Source organism: Oncorhynchus nerka, linkage group LG27 (genome assembly GCF_034236695.1).
Source record: "Oncorhynchus nerka isolate Pitt River linkage group LG27, Oner_Uvic_2.0, whole genome shotgun sequence".
In the NCBI taxonomy this organism is placed as follows: Eukaryota; Metazoa; Chordata; class Actinopteri; order Salmoniformes; family Salmonidae; genus Oncorhynchus; species Oncorhynchus nerka.
Window position 1 is genome coordinate 33,255,844 of NC_088422.1, and position 16,155 is coordinate 33,271,998.

General features: G+C 39.8%; 3 protein-coding genes across 6 annotated transcripts; 2 read left to right on the top strand and 1 right to left on the bottom strand.

Annotated features, from left to right (window-relative positions):
• The first annotated feature begins 1,741 nt into the window (after nucleotides 1-1,741).
• LOC115111621 (transmembrane emp24 domain-containing protein 2) lies at nucleotides 1,742-6,478 on the top strand. 3 transcript variants are annotated; one of them, XM_029637870.2, is made up of 5 exons: nucleotides 1,787-2,141; nucleotides 3,791-3,983; nucleotides 4,179-4,199; nucleotides 4,939-5,046; nucleotides 5,243-6,478. In XM_029637870.2, exons 1-5 carry the CDS (start codon nucleotides 1,962-1,964, stop codon nucleotides 5,365-5,367), a joined length of 627 nt encoding a protein of 208 aa, XP_029493730.1. In that variant the 5' UTR covers nucleotides 1,787-1,961; the 3' UTR covers nucleotides 5,368-6,478. The 3 variants fall into 3 exon arrangements, with proteins under 3 accessions (XP_064867637.1, XP_029493730.1, XP_029493731.1); XM_065011565.1 differs by lacking the exon at nucleotides 5,243-6,478 and having other exon boundaries at nucleotides 1,742-2,141; nucleotides 4,939-5,229; XM_029637871.2 differs by lacking the exon at nucleotides 4,179-4,199 and having other exon boundaries at nucleotides 1,803-2,141.
• LOC115111202 (uncharacterized) lies at nucleotides 5,547-10,980 on the bottom strand. Of its 2 annotated transcripts, XM_065011564.1 has the most exons (8): nucleotides 10,580-10,980; nucleotides 10,268-10,353; nucleotides 9,721-10,125; nucleotides 9,498-9,610; nucleotides 9,323-9,392; nucleotides 9,032-9,107; nucleotides 8,788-8,913; nucleotides 5,547-8,605 (listed from the first exon to the last, which is right to left on the bottom strand). In XM_065011564.1, the coding sequence occupies exons 5-8, from the start codon at nucleotides 9,382-9,384 to the stop codon at nucleotides 8,003-8,005; spliced, it is 867 nt and encodes a 288-aa protein (XP_064867636.1). In that variant the 5' UTR covers nucleotides 9,385-9,392; nucleotides 9,498-9,610; nucleotides 9,721-10,125; nucleotides 10,268-10,353; nucleotides 10,580-10,980; the 3' UTR covers nucleotides 5,547-8,002. The 2 variants fall into 2 exon arrangements, with proteins under 2 accessions (XP_064867636.1, XP_064867634.1); XM_065011562.1 differs by having other exon boundaries at nucleotides 9,721-10,353.
• A 378-nt stretch (nucleotides 10,981-11,358) lies between these two features.
• Nucleotides 11,359-15,329, top strand: gtf2h3 (general transcription factor IIH, polypeptide 3). Its single transcript, XM_029637869.2, has 13 exons — nucleotides 11,359-11,464; nucleotides 11,804-11,883; nucleotides 11,987-12,093; nucleotides 12,211-12,356; nucleotides 12,470-12,532; nucleotides 13,598-13,627; nucleotides 13,708-13,736; nucleotides 13,827-13,901; nucleotides 13,990-14,043; nucleotides 14,127-14,195; nucleotides 14,285-14,420; nucleotides 14,502-14,538; nucleotides 14,660-15,329. Exons 1-13 carry the CDS (start codon nucleotides 11,449-11,451, stop codon nucleotides 14,727-14,729), a joined length of 912 nt encoding a protein of 303 aa, XP_029493729.1. The 5' UTR covers nucleotides 11,359-11,448; the 3' UTR covers nucleotides 14,730-15,329.
• Nucleotides 15,330-16,155: the final 826 nt, after the last annotated feature.

Genomic DNA, 16,155 nt, shown 5'->3' on the forward strand with positions numbered 1-16,155 from the left:
TGTGTTTAGGCTATTGCTATATTTTGTCTTAGAGCTCTATTCGATCCATATTGCGGAAGTTCAGCGTTACAGCGTGATTGAAATTTAGTCAATGTTCAAGCGTCAGCGGAGGCTGCATTCAAGGTAAACGCTGTATCTGTCGGAAATTACTTTAAAATGTATATTGCGCAATGTAACGCTTCAGTGATACAGATTGAATAGAGAGAGCCCTATTATTTTGACTTTTGTACAACCTTTCATAGGCCTATATAATCGAAGTTATATCGTCTACAAGTGCAGGGAATTTGTGCTTTTTGTGCACTGTAAAATGTGCATGTGGACGATAGACAGGATATCTATAAAGGAATTACATTCCCTGAGAGAATTTAAAAATAAATACATTTGAAGATCATTTCAATCGATAAAGTTGCTTAATTACTTTCTGAGTGGGTGAACCATCCACTCCAGTGTTTACAAACAGCATCTCTTCTCCTTATTGGTTCTCTAAAATATTTTGTATCGTTACAAATAATTATTGTTTTTTTTTACAAGCTATAAGCCATTACTGTATTCTTCAAATATCAAGGGGTATATTTCAGTAGTTGAAATTACCAATAAGATATACAGACTACTTCTTGTAGCTTGTATGTGTCTGAAGTGAATGTATGATAATTTGCGATGAGTGAGACCAAAAGCATGTGGAGCAATTTACAAATATATTATGCATAAGGTAATGGTTTGACTCTTGCAGTTTTTAGCCATGCATATGAGTTGCTGATATTGGTTCTACTGTATACCCAATGGGGGACCAAATTAAAAGCCTTGAAATCTTTTCAGGGCCTGGGATTGCAGAGCAGACAGATCCTGCAAACTACATCACTCATTGGGTGATCGAATACCTGTACGAGATGGAGCCAATGTTTGTCTGTTTCCTTCGGACCTTTAAAGAACTTCTGAAAGTTGTTCTCTTCAGTTACACAGTGCTTTTAGGTGCTTTGCTCGTAGCAGGCTGGACAACATACTTCATGGTTGCAAAATAAAAAGGGGACTTGATGAGTTGCTCTATTATAGTATGACTGTTATAAAAGCACTTGTGTAGGCCTATTGTTGTTCAAAATAGCCAGACTGTAGGTCTACAGCCTAATAATAATAATTACGGATATAACCGGCTTAAGCAGGTTTCCAGATAATAGCAGAAGTAGGCTGTTGTAGGATATTGTATATAACATTTGTTTATCTGTTACTATGGGGGGGTTCGCAAAGGGAAGAAAGTTCCCATCATAATGCTTTGGTCATATGTTCATGGTGTAAACTTTGTTTCTTAGCCATGTTTCTAAGAGGATGGATTTCCCTGTGTGCAAACTCAAATGATTATGTACTCATTAATTAAAATGTTCAAATAAAATGCACAGCGTAGCTATATGTACTCATTAATTAAACATTTCAAATAAAATGCACAGCGTAGCTAACTCAAAGTTTGCGCTGATCGTGGCGCTGTCCATGGTGCTGAAAATTATGTGTGCCGCAAACGCAGAACAAGGAATTTCAGCAGGCGAAGTCTTACATTTAACATTACATTTAAGTCATTTAGCAGACGCTCTTATCCAGAGCGATTTACAAATTGGTGCGTTCACTTTACACATCTGCAGCAAAATTATAATCCGCCGGTGTATTAGATTATGATACGTAGGCCTACAACAGGTCTTGCACCAGGGCACCGGTCAATTTGAGTGTGTAGTGTATTAGTGCGGAGTGGAAATCCAATAGTTTTTTAAACGTCGACGCGGCCCGTTTTCCCGTCTTGATGTGGCACCATCTTCAAGTAAAATGCGTTCACTGAGGTGTGAAGAACGGGTCCGCGTTCCACTAGTCACCAGTAGTGTTAACTCCTCCTCCACAAATCAGTGGTTTGCGAGGGCTCGCTCTACTTGTACGTTTTAGCGTCTTTTTCACATAGATAGTTGCGAAAAACAACAGCAGTTATGTTTACCCTCTCTGAGTTTATGGTAATTTTAGCTATGTTGTCCGCAACAGCGTCAGGTTATTTTGTAAGCATAGACGCTCATGCAGAAGAATGTTTATTTGAACGAGTCAACTCTGGTACCAAGATGGGCCTCATGTTTGAGGTGGCCGAAGGCGGTTTCCTTGACATCGATGTGGAGGTAAGCCCATTAAATTGTGGAAGGTGCCCAACATATTTCTAAATCTGTTTGCGCGAAATCGGTCCATGCAGCAGCTCAATTAGCTAGGTTTGGAATATGTGGGCCTTGCTAAATATGAGCAATTGAGTTAGCTAACGTTAGCCTAGCTAGCTAGCAAGCCATTAAACTCGTCCTACTAGTTTACTAGCTAGCAATATGAGTTAGTACGTGTGGCTAAAAATAATGTTGGTCTTGTCTTGGCATATAATGTAGCGAAGTCTACACCTTGCGGTACAGAATACTGACAATTGTATTGTTAGCTAAATTGGGTGGGTAAATAGATAGCTTGGAAATGTAGCTAGCTATGTCGGAGATATTAGAAAACTCTCTGGATGTTAGTGGCTAAGTATCTTTGATCGCTAACTTTTTTTTGCGAGCTGGCCAACTAACGTTAACCTGCCTAAGTAGCAGCATCACCTTGCAAACGTCACTGAAATTGTGCCATATAATAATAGTTAGTAGCTTTCTAAGTAGCTACTATCCTGTTTTATATAGTTATCATTTAAATAACATGAGCCAAGGCATGATTGCATGTTATGGCTATTTATAATTAATATATTTCTGTTGGTGGATTTGGGCAGCATTCTGTCTAAGAGCCAATTTGTGCTTGATCCTAAAATGTGGTCGGGAGCTCCAAGTGTGGAGGGTGTGACGTAATTGCGAAGCCTCCAGCGGCATGCAGGGGCCCAATTTTAGCCATGTGCATGGCATGCGCCTCCCAGCTCCGCATTGACATGATTGGTTGAGGGTTGATGTGGGTGCTGGAGGTCCTGTTTAAACACAAACTCACTTCGACAACTTCCTTCGCAACAGTTCTGCCCTGCTCCACGAAGCGCAAGAAGTATGAATGCCCTGACTTCTGCAGAGGACATATCGCCATAAATGCTGCATGGCCAATGCAGATGTTGGATTGACCATGTAGCGCCTTTAATTCTGGTGTCCAGTCAAAGCATAACTAAATTACCTGTATTCTTAACAGTAATGGGATAGTTCACCCAAATTATATATTGGTTTCCTTGCCCTACTATCATCCCACTTATACATTTTTTAATGTAACATGTATTTAACTAGGCAAGTCAGTTAAGAACAAATTCTTATTTACGATGACGGTCTACCCCGGCTAAACCCGGACTATGCGGGGCCGATTGTGCGCCACCCTATGGGTCTCCCAATCACGGCCGGATGTGATGCAGCCTGGATTAGAACCTGGTACTGCAGTGTCCTAGACCGCCTCGCCACTCGGAAGCCCCATTCAAGTATATTGTGCCGGTATTAGCATTTTGGGTGTACGATGTTAATGTTCAAATTATCTATAAGTGACTTTGTTTAGCTTCAGAATCAATTTTAGATACTAAAGGATGTTTGGACATAATGCACGAAAAATGCTAATATCGCTACCATGACTTAAATGGGATTTGTGCCACAAATGCTAAAATGTTAGCATTTGGAAACAGCGCAAGGGAAATAAAACCAAAGCATGGATTGCTGTCATACCTTGGCCATAGACTGCTTACAAGGTAAGGAAACCAATTGGTCATCTTGTAATTCGGCTGAACTATCCCTTTTAACAGGAGATTATAAACTACTAAGCAGGTACTTTTCATTTGCAGATCACGGGTCCAGATGGGAAGCAGATTTATAAAGGAGACAGAGAATCCAGTGGAAAGTACTCTGTGGCTGCCCATATGGATGGCACATACAAGTTCTGCTTTAGCAATAAGATGTCCACCATGACGCCCAAGATCGTCATGTTTACCATTGACATCGGAGAGGCCCCCAAGGGAGACGGCATGGAGACGGAAGGTAGGCTGGGGTTAAGGTTGAAAAGGCAGCAATGGCTACACTGACTGATTTTAGGAATATCATCTCACCGTCAATGTTTTTACGTTCTGGGGAACACTGAGCTACTTTCATTTTCTCCTGCTGTTTTCCTTTCTATTCCTTCTGTTCTATCATATTCCTCCTTTTCTCATTCTGCCTGCCCCTTCCCTCCATCAGGTGGTGGAGACACCTGGGACGGTAGGTTAACAGTATTGCATGAGGTCAGAGATGGTCATTCATCAATGCTCTTGGAGAGAATGACCTCATTCTTTGTAGTGTTGCTTACCCCAGATACTTAATTATTTAATAAACACAGGGAATTTAAATAGTGCAGTTTTATTTAATTGTCTGGGTTGTGCTGTTTTGTCTTTTTGCTTTATGGACCCTCACCTGTTGCCTAGCAATGACTTGAGACTGGTGAATGGATTTTGGATATGTATGCCCTCAATATATATTTTTTTTCCCTCAGTCTTTCAAAATGATTAGTTGGTCAGTTTCAATAAGAAATCTGGTATCCAATCCATGTACACGTGTCCAGTCAATGCAGCAGTTTGCACAGCACTACCAGCTCATACTGTGCCTTTAGTTTTATCCAAGTATTTTGCTACTGCAGTTATTTTATGTAGAAAACCCACTTACATTTTTTAAATGTACCTGACAAAGTATAAGGTTAATGTCAAGATTAGTTAAAAGGACAATTTTGCACAATAGGTATGCACATGATATTGGCAGAGACATGGATGTCACAGTTTACTGACAGTTACTGACGGTGTTTATTGTGTGATGTACAAACATTTCCTGCACAAGTTTATTGCTTGAAAGTCCTTACATCCCTTTAACCAGCATCTACAATAAACCTTGATTTGAGATTTACTTGTGCATGTGCTTCTTGGTTTCCTTAACTGTGTAATATTTGGTGTACTGTTATTGTTCACAGCCCACCAGAACAAGCTGGAGGAGATGATTAATGAGCTAGCAGTTGCCATGACGGCAGTAAAACACGAACAGGAATACATGGAGGTCCGAGAGAGAATACACAGAGCAAGTAAGACCACTTCTGTGTTACTTCTTTCTTCAACAACATAGCAATGTGCTATTTCAATAGAAAATGAATAACGTATGAACAAAACCAAACAGCATTTATGTAAAGAACACCCAATTTTGACAGTTTAGTGAATGCATTGTTCAGTGGCAGTAGTTTGAAGTATTGTCCTGTTTCTCTCCCTCCCCCTCACCTCTAGTTAATGACAACACAAACAGCCGAGTGGTGCTTTGGTCCTTCTTTGAAGCGCTTGTGTTGGTAGCCATGACCCTGGGACAGATCTACTACCTGAAGAGATTTTTCGAGGTGCGGAGAGTTGTGTAAAACATGCTTTTTTTCCAACTCCAAAGTGAGTCATCATTCACTTGAACCATTAGCAGCACCATACTACAAAGTTGGAAATCAAACAACTTCTGAAAAGCCTTTTCCTTATCCAATCTCATGTCTGTTTTCCTCTTCTCGCACTTCAGGCCATGGTACAATGTATGTTTTTCCAATCGAGGAGAACTGTCTTTGCATTGACTCCTCAGACTTTGATATCAATAGCACTGAAGAGGGTATTATACATTTTTGATCAAGAAGAGTATTTATGCATTCAAACCCACTGCCCTAAAACTATGCCAGGAGGAGGTTTTGTAGTAAGTTGTGCACACATTAAATACAACACTGGGCTTGGAATGATAATTGTTAGACAACTGTTCAGCTTGCTCTAGATGTTTTTTGGGGAGTATATTTTCTTGTACAAATAACTTTTGTTTTAACACCTACCGTGCCAATCAGTCACAGTATGCACAATGCATATTTAATGGAAAAAGTAATGGCATATAATCGTACTGTATGTATTTAAGACTGTTACATTTTGGGGTAAGATGCAGAATAAGAAAAGCCTTGGTGTGAGATCTGAGCTATTGTTGCCAGTTTGAAGTAGTTGCTTGAGCATTTATTGTTCTAGTATTGTACTTTATCAAATGAGGACAATTTTGTACAGATTTTATTCTACTTTATTGGTAGTTATGTTCAATGTTTATTCTGGGTTAGCAGAGGGTGACATTGGTCACAACAGATACAGAGCTCACTTTCAGAGTCAAATTAAAATGTGGATGAATTTATGACCCAAATCCAGTTCATAAGTGTTTCCTTGTCCTCTTGAGATTGATTGCTTTTAATTTGTAACTAACTAGTACAGTAGTTTTATATACTCTCCCATGGGTCAGCAGAACCTTTTCAAACTCCAGTAAAGCAAGTAGGGGAAAAATGTTCATACAAAGTAAAACACCTGCTTTTTGTGAGTTTCTCCTTAAATCCAAGACTAATAATAAAATCATTGTATTATGTCTTGACTCACTATGGGTTTAATGTTGTTAGTGATATGCATATTGAAAGGTGACTTGTTAATATCTGAATTAAATGAATCCATTTGATGGTGTTTATTCTATTCTAGTGGTGGTTTACAAGTACAGCTTAAGTTCGTCACTGACTGCGGAACGAGTGTAAACCCCCAGGTCTGTGAATAGAAGTGTAATCAGCAATGGCAGTGTGTAGTCAATCATGGGGTGTTCTTGTGCTAGATCTTCCACTGCCTTCAGAGTATTTGCTTTATACTGAGAGAGCAAAGAGAGACCACAAGTTATCACATAAAATAACTACAGCCCAATGACCTTTAATAGTTTTTAGGGGTGGAACCGCTTTAATATTGTAGATTGTGGGTTCTATCAATGTAATTGTCTGCATCACTTCCAATCCTCCATAGATTTGAAATGTTTTATTTTACTCTGATCCTACCTCCCCTAATTAGAGTAAAATGGACAACACGTAGCTTCTACACTGAACAAAAATAAATGCAATATGTTAAGGTGTTGGTCCCATGTTTCATGAGCTGAAATAAATTTTCCAAATGCACAAAGTGCTTATTTCTCAAATGTTGTGCAAGAAAATCCATCCACCTGACAGATGTGGCATGTCAAAAAGCTGATTAAAACAGCATGATCATTACACAGGTGCAACTTGTCCTGGGGACAAAAGGACAAATGTGCAGTTGTCACAATGCCACTAGTCTCAAGTTGAGGGAGCTTGAAAATGTCATGCGGACCTGCAGGAATTTCCACCAGAGCTGATGCCAGAGAATTGAATTAATTTCTCTACTATAAGCCGCCTCTGTCGTTTTACAGAATTTGGCAGTACTTCCAACCAGCCTCACAACCCGCAGACCATGCGTAACCACGCCAGCCCAGGACCTCCACAACTGGCTTCTTCACCTGCTGGATGGTCTGAGACCAGCCACACGAACAGCTGATGAAACTGAGGAGTAGTTCTTTCTGTAATAAAGCCCTTTTGTGGGGAAAAACTCATTCTGCCTGGCTCCCCAGGCCCACCCATGTCTGCACCCTTGCCCATTCATGTGAAATCCATAGATTAGGGCCTAATTTATTTCAATTGATTGATTTCCTTTAACTCAAAATCATTGGAATTGTTGCATTTATATTTTTGTTCCATCTACATACTACACTTTACGGAAACTATATTTTAAATTAGTATTTGTTTAGTCCCACCCTTCAGCTACCCTCACTCCTCCCATCTTTAAAAAAAAAAAATTATTTCACCTTTATTTAACCAGGTAGGCTAGTTGAGAACAAGTTCTCATTTGCAACTGCGACCTGGCCAAGATAAAGCATAGCAGTGTGAACAGACAACACAGAGTTACACATGGAGTAAACAATTAACAAGTCAATAACACAGTAGAAAAAATGGGCAGTCTATATACAATGTGTGCAAAAGGCATGAGGAGGTAGGCGAATAATACAATTTTGCAGATTAACACTGGAGTGATAAATGATCAGATGGTCATGTACAGGTAGAGATATTGGTGTGCAAAAGAGCAGAAAAGTAAATAAATAAAAAACAGTATAAAAACAGTATGGGAATGAGGTAGGTGAAAATGGGTGGGCTATTTACCAATAGACTATGTACAGCTGCAGCGATCGGTTAGCTGATGTTTGAAGTTGGTGAGGGAGATAAAAGTCTCCAACTTCAGCGATTTTTGCAGTTCGTTCCAGTCACAGGCAGCAGAGTACTGGAACGAAAGGCGGCCAAATGAGGTGTTGGCTTTAGGGATGATCAGTGAGATACACCTGCTGGAGCGCGTGCTACGGATGGGTGTTGCCATCGTGACCAGTGAACTGAGATAAGGCGGAGCTTTACCTAGCATGGACTTGTAGATGACCTGGAGCCAGTGGGTCTGGCGACGAATATGTAGCGAGGGCCAGCCAACTAGAGCATACAAGTCGCAGTGGTGGGTGGTATAAGGTGCTTTGGTGACAAAACGGATGGCACTGTGATAGGCTGCATCCAGTTTGCTGAGTAGAGTGTTGGAAGCCATTTTGTAGATGACATCGCCGAAGTCGAGGATCGGTAGGATAGTCAGTTTTACTAGGGTAAGCTTGGCGGCGTGAGTGAAGGAGGCTTTGTTGCGGAATAGAAAGCAGACTCTTGATTTGATTTTCGATTGGAGATGTTTGATGTGAGTCTGGAAGGAGAGTTTGCAGTCTAGCCAGACACCTAGGTACTTATAGATGTCCACATATTCAAGGTCGGAATCTCTGAAAACCATCCAGTTTTGATTTTATAATTGCTATATACTTTAACTGTGCTGGAATGTTTGACAAAAGTTCTGAACCTTTCTATTCTCAGTTTCTACAGATTTTAAATTAAAGATGAATGTTAATGACCATATTGTAGTGCAATTACCTTAAATCGGTCTGGGACATCTTGCTGGTTTAGAGGGAAGAGTCTGACAAATTTGAAACTTTCTGCCACAATGTAGAAAGGATTGTTGTGAGCCTTTGAACACACAGCCAGTTGATAGGTGCCAATCTGTCAAGTGGGTTGCAGAACACAGGGTAACCCATGATGTGTTGTAACTGGTATCATCCAAGGACAAACATAACATTGTCTAATTGGTGTGTAATCCAATTCAGAATATACACAGTACCTTGTTAATAATGCCACTACTTTCCACCACTCCCTCTGCACCCACAATCACCAGATCCACCTTTTCCATTATATACCTTTAACAAAACACACTATTTTCAGTACTGTAACAAGAGACATGGATTTCACTGACTGCATATATCCTTCATATAGACTACCTGTATAAATCAAAAGTGGGTATTATTAACAGTAATTTTAAGGTCCTTCAAAAAAATAGTATGATTGAGCTGAGATCTCAATCTGATTTATTTATATAATTTCATGACTCAACTGAAATGATTTTGATATTTACCCCACTGCAGCATCAAGAACCACTGTGACTGGAATGTTTAGGTTGCGTAATTTCTCTGCCATTTTTTTGTCTGTAAAGAGACAAAAGTATACTTGTGAATATTCTTTCAAGTTCCTCTCTAGGGTTTGCTTAGTTTGGTATTATACATATGCATGCGTTTGGGTTGAGCACACACACTGCAGAGTCTGGTTGTGACTCAGTGACGTAGACAATGAAACGTTTCTTGTCGGCTGATGCACTCGCCAGTACCCTAAGAACCACCCGGGAGGAGGAGTGTGTCAGTATTTTCTGTGAATGGCAATAGAGAACAGTGTTTGTCAGAGGCAGAATCACCATGTGTTCCAGTGGAGCGGGTTTGAGACTTCATTCGAAAAACAAAATTCTATAGAAATACTTACAGCTCCATCCTTGATAAAAGGTATGGCACAGTTGCGCTACTTTACTCCTGGAAAGGGATATTTTCTTTAGAAAGAGCTCTCCTCTCTCTACTATAGCTTTCTTGCATTGAGAGAGATCCTGTTCGGGGGACAAATAAAACATTTCTGAGAATGACATCTCAAATCATGATGGTACGTTGTACAACTCAAAGTACTCTCGCCATTGAATATATGTCAAATCACGGTAAAGTGAGCTCGGAGTGTATAAGAGTAGCCTAGGTGTTGCAGCAAGAGGTATAGGTGATGTGAGGCTGATGAAGCGGAGGAACAGTTCGCCACCAGACAAGACAGCCACAGAGGAGTCCGCCTCCTCCAGACACCCAATGGTCTGGGTCAGATTCTCTCTCAAGCCCAGGATGGTCTCACCTGCTCAGGGACATAAAGCACCCAACCAATCAATACCACAACTTGTCTATTTGCTAATAATTGACAAATCGAGTGCCAACCCTTCAGTATAACAAGTGAAGGAGGGTAGAAAAGTAATGTCTTGTCTTTAAGTAAATCTGACTTTGGTCTCTTTTGAGGAATTCCAGGAGAGTGCGGATTGCTGCTACAGCAGAGGGTACCTCAGGGTCCTGAAGTGCTCCACCAGCTCTGAAAGGAGATGGCCATGGGAAGGTCAGTCATATGGAAATATGAACCATATAGAAGTGCAAATCTACTTGATTACACTCTCACTAAAAAGTGAATAGTGTGTTGTGCATACATGGAAACAACCCCCATCAAATCAACTACAGGCAAGACTATGTATATATTGCTATGTGGGACCATATGAGAAGCATGTCTACTCATCAAGTTCTTCAATGACACCTAAACTCACCATCTTTGTCCATTCTGTCAAACAAGTCCACACCTCAACAAAAGCAGAAAGCGGGCAAGATGATACCTGAATATTTGTAGAATAAACTTTCTAGCCAGCTAACCTAGTATGTGCCAGATGGATTTTTGCTGACAACTACGCTACCTAGTCCTTCGTTCTCCAGCTATCTAACGTTAGCGAGCTACTAGTCATGTACTTGCTCGCGCTCATTAAACAGCCACGTTTGTCCTCCTCTGACGCGAATTATGCTCATTCAAGTGTACCTTCTTGCGTTGTGGACTGAGAAAAGACAATCCTTGATTTGCGTTAAATAAAATACGTTTAAATAGCAAATTCTGTCACAGTTATACTGGGTTTACGGTAAATGTTTGTTCGTTTTTTTGGATGGATTTCGCGTTCAAAACAACTGGGAACTCTGAATTATCCGACTTCAGTGCGTTCACGCAACTGGGCATTCCGGAAAAAAAACACTACATAAGCTGATTCAAATTATCAAAGCTTGATGATTAGTTTATTATTTAAATCAGCTGTATAGTGCTAGGGCAAAGACCAAAACGGGCACTCGAGGACCGAGTTTGAGAAACCTTGCCCTAACCATGTTAAATGTAAGCTTCAATGGGATAGAGACGTCCCAAGGACCACGAATAGCACGGACCTTTTTCTCAGTCCGAGCTCATTTTTCCCCATGTTCCAAGTTGTCGTGAACGCTCGGAAGTCAGAGATTTCCGAGTTCCCAGGTGTTATAAACGCGGCATAAATATCAGATGTCGCAATTTGATGATGTACAACTAATTTCTTATTGGTTGTTTTAGGGAGAAATGGGCGGGTCTTTAGTTTGTGCACGCTGGAGGAGTTAGCAATGTTAATTTATGGTGATGGCGTCGGGTAAGTGAATTCACCATAATAGAGATTTAACCATAATAAATCATAATCTCAAACAATAATGAATATGTTAAAACATTGGAAGTGTAACATATATATATATATATAGTGAAAACATTGGCTTACAAGCTTGTTGGCATTGAATGAGTTTTATGAAGAAATGAAATAGCTGGCTAGCTAGCTAACATTGGCTAGTTTGTGCTAATCACTAGCTAACTAGAAATTAGTAACGTTGGCGTAGTACTAATCACTGATATAAAATGAATGCATGAGAAAAGGCATAAGTTAGTTATTGTCATAACAACCATAGCCACCGGTCAAGCTAACTTCTGTGTTTTGCAGAGGATGAAGTCAGTCTTCTGGTCATTGTTGTGGATGTCAATCCCATATGGTGGGGTCAGCAAGCTAATCGAGAACCTCAGGTATTTAACTATTATTAATTGTGCAATTGTCTACAAAGTTAGCCTCTATTTCAAAGAATCTATTAGACTGAGATATGCATGATTTGTCTTTCTCCTCTCTTAGTTCACCCTGTCCAAGTGTCTGGATGCAGTCATGGTGATGGGTAACTCCCACCTGGTCATGACTAGGACCAACAAGCTGGCCATAATTGCCAGCCATTGTCAGGAAAGGTATTCAAACTTGTCAGTAGATACACAGAATACTTATAAATGCTGGTTTCTGTCCGGTGATTTTATGTTCCAATCTAATTACAAATCTCTCTCTTCCTTCCTTGTCATATGCTGCAGTCATTTTCTGTATCCTTGTAAGCTCTGGAAATCTGGAGATGGTCATGGGGATGACAATGCATCAACAAGTGGGGATGGCAAGTATGAGTTATTGTCAGTTGCCAATGACTTAATTGCAGAAGAGATCAAGAATCTCATGTCAAGAAGTAAGTGCAGAATAATTTCCTTGTGCATTGCCAAAAAAATAACAAAGTTAACAGTGTTTGTCAACTCCCTTTGTGTACTCTTATAAGATCCTCACTTTTGTTATGTTTTTCAGCTGAAGTGAAGGGAAACCAGACAGACACACTATTGGCGGGATCACTTGCTAAAGCTCTCTGCTGTATCCTTTCCATTAAAATGCTTAGTCATTACAATGCATTTACATTAGAACAGCAGCATAATCACCATCTTAGAGTAGATATTAATCAATTTCCCTGAAATTATTTTGGGCAAGGCTGCACATCAGTCTCTGGAACCCTTTCCCGACAACTTAAGGTCAGCAGTTTCTGCACATATGCGGGATTCTCAGCTTTACTCGTTCAGCTGCCCAGAGTATAGGCTGCTCTGGCGAAGGGTGCTCATTTAATAAAGTTAGGTCATAGGTGAATCAATGTCTGCAAGATCACATAATGACAGTAGTCAATAACAGAACCAAATATAATAGCATAGTTTAACGTTACTGTAAGAAAATAAAAATAAATAATTTATGAGATTTTAGGATGATTGTGCGGCTGGTCCCATTTTTCTCTCGTGCGGTCAAAACTCAACAACGTGCGCCACTAGGCAAAATATGTGCTTTGATTGAAACAAAACACGGGTATGCTACTTTAACACCATCTGTTCTAAATTGTGTCACCGTACATAATTCAAAACAACCCTGTAGGCTACTTTAGAACAACACTGTTGATAACTCAAGAACATCTAAATATATATCCCCATGAAAATGATTGACGTTTCACACTTAAAATGTATTTAATACGACCATTCGCACTATCATAAGGGGGAAAATATCATAAATGTTTTTTTTTTTTGTCTTACAGTAACGTTATGCTATTATATTCAGTTCTGTTGTGCAGAATACTGTCATTATGTGATCTTGCAGACATTGATTCAACTTTAATCCAAAGTTATTAAATAAGAACCATTTGCCAGAGTCGCCTGCTCTCTGGGAAGCCGAATGAGTAGAGCAGAAACTGCGTGAAGTAGAGAATCACGCACATGCGCAGAAGCTTCAGACCTTTAGTTGTCGGGAAGAGGGTTCTAGAGAACTTTGATGCGCAGCCACTAAATGATTTTTAAATGGCTGGTTTTTGTTGGTGTTTTGTCGATTTGTAAATTATAAATAAAATTCCTCTCATCAAATTTGAGCTGGATGCTTGTATGTTTCTTTACTTTCAATATTCAGATATCCATAGAGTCACAAAGGAGCTGGAAGGTATTCAGAGCATTTCAATTACTAGGTTAATAAAGTGTTAATAAATTCCATCAGTTATATGTTTCCCTGCTTTTTTTCAGCTGGACAAGAAATGAAGTCAAGGATATTGGTAAGACCTCACTGGAGTCAGTTTTACAAGGGTAGCTTACTCTTTTGGTGAGTGTGGTTTGAATATTTGTTTTGTGTTTTTGCGGAACAGGTCGTTAAAGCAGCAGAAGACTGTGCCTTGCAATACATGAACTTCATGAATGTGATCTTTGCTGCCCAGAAGCAGGTAAAATTACTTTCTTCTCAGCTTTCGCTTTCTTTAGCATATGTTTAATAAAGAAACTGTGTCTCTATTTTGTCTTGTCTTGTTACAGAGTATCCTAATAGACGCCTGTGTGTTGGACTCGGACTCAGGTCTCCTCCAACAGGCAAGTTTTGATTGCTTTATCATATAGATGTGCACAAACGTTTTCAGTAGGTTCACCATTTTCTACTGTATTTGTCTTAACAGGCCTGTGACATAACTGGAGGATTGTACTTGAAGATACCACAGAAGATTGCCTTGGCACAATATCTTCTGGTGAGGATAAAAATGATAGAGATAAAGATTGATTAGCTTTTATGTCTTATGTTTTGTGTGACATTGGTTACATTCTCTTTTACCTGTAGTGGGTATTCCTGCCAGACTCTGACCAACGCTCCCAACTGGTGCTGCCACCTCCTGTACATGTGGATTACAGAGCAGCATGCTTTTGCCACAGAAACCTCATTGAGATTGGTTATGTCTGCTCAGTGTGTTTGTCAAGTGAGTTATATTTTGTTTTCTCATTGTATAAAAGTTGTATTATGATTTAATTTCTAATGAACAAACCCTATTCTCTTGAAGTATTCTGCAACTTCAGTCCCATCTGCACAACGTGCGAGTGAGTATTACAGACCTTTACTCTTGTTGTAATAGACATTAGGGGAAGTAGGAACAGGTGGTAATTATTTTTGTTTCTGTGCAAATGTGTTTAGTCATCTTCAAATGCCTTTTCCTTGTAGGACTGCCTTCAAAATTCCATTGCCCCAGGTGGTGAAGTCAAAGAAGAAGAAACTCAAGCCATCAACGTGACATGCAAATTAACACTGTACATGGACCTTTGTTATTGGAAAGTTTTATTTAAAGATTACCACGTTTTTTTTTGGTAAGGTATTACTGTATTATCACCCTCCTTGGTAAACCACAGGTTATGTCAAGAGGAAATATTGGTTTGGGCCAGGGATGGCCACTAATACAAGGAGGGCTTGTGTGGGTGCAGGTTTTTGTTTCAGGCAAGCAGTAACACACCTGATTGAACTAATCAAAATAACAAAGGAACAAAAGCCTGCACAACACCACTACAACAGAGTTGGTCACCAATGGTTTAGGAAGTGCTAATGCTTGATTCATGACATGTTTGACTTGGATACGATAATACCCGAGTTTCCCACTCAGACAGTATCAGAATAAACCAACGGGAAGCGCTACACAAATAACCTAGGTACATTTTTACTCTGAGGTTCCGAGTTTCCGTCATGAATCCCCCATATGGCTCTTGGTTTATGATCACAAAAGATAATGGCTACAATTTGGTTTTTTTTTATGTCACATTTCACAATTTTTACATGCATGTTTTTGATACTTTTAAATACAGAATTTGTTAATCAATAAATCTGGCCTAATATTCCTTAATATGAATTCCTATACATTTTTGCATCCACTCATACCAACATTCTGACTTGTTTATTTTTTTTTTACAATACCCTCTTACCATTTGTTAAGTGAAAACTAATTCCATAAAGATTAAATAAAATGTTTTTCCTAGTGTCAATGGTCGTCACTAGTTACCACGGTGGTCATCAGGCAGGCAGCTGATTATTACCCCTTAATACCATGGTACTATCATGGTTTTTCGGTCACTATCCTTGGCAGGAAAATACCATGGTATTTCCTGACATGGTCATTTTTTCCCCATTGTACTGCCATGGCAGGAAAATATGATATTTGCACCAGTACCAAATTATTTCAGCCACACCTGTAAATGACAGGTGTATAAAATCGAACACACAGCCATGCAATCTCCAAAGCCAAACATTGGCAGTAGAATGGCCTTACTGAAGAGCTCTGTGACTTTAAACGTGGCACCATTATAGGATGCCACCTTTCCAACAAGTCAGATTTCTGCTCTGCTAGAGCTGAGCTAGTCAACTGTAAATGATGTTATTGTGGAAACATCCAGGGGCAGCAACGGCTCAGCCATGAAGTGGTAGGCAACACAAGCTCACAGAGCGGGAACACCAAGTACTGAAGTGAGTAAAAATCGTCAACACGTTCTACTGAGTTCCAAACTGCCTCTGGAAGCAACATCAGCACAAGAACTGTTAGTCCAGAGCTTCATGTAATGGGCTTCCATGGCCGAATAGCCTCACATAAGCCTAAGATCACCATGCTCAAAGCATTGGCTGGAGTGGTATAAAGCTCACTGCCATTGGACACTGGAAACTTATCTGGAGTGATG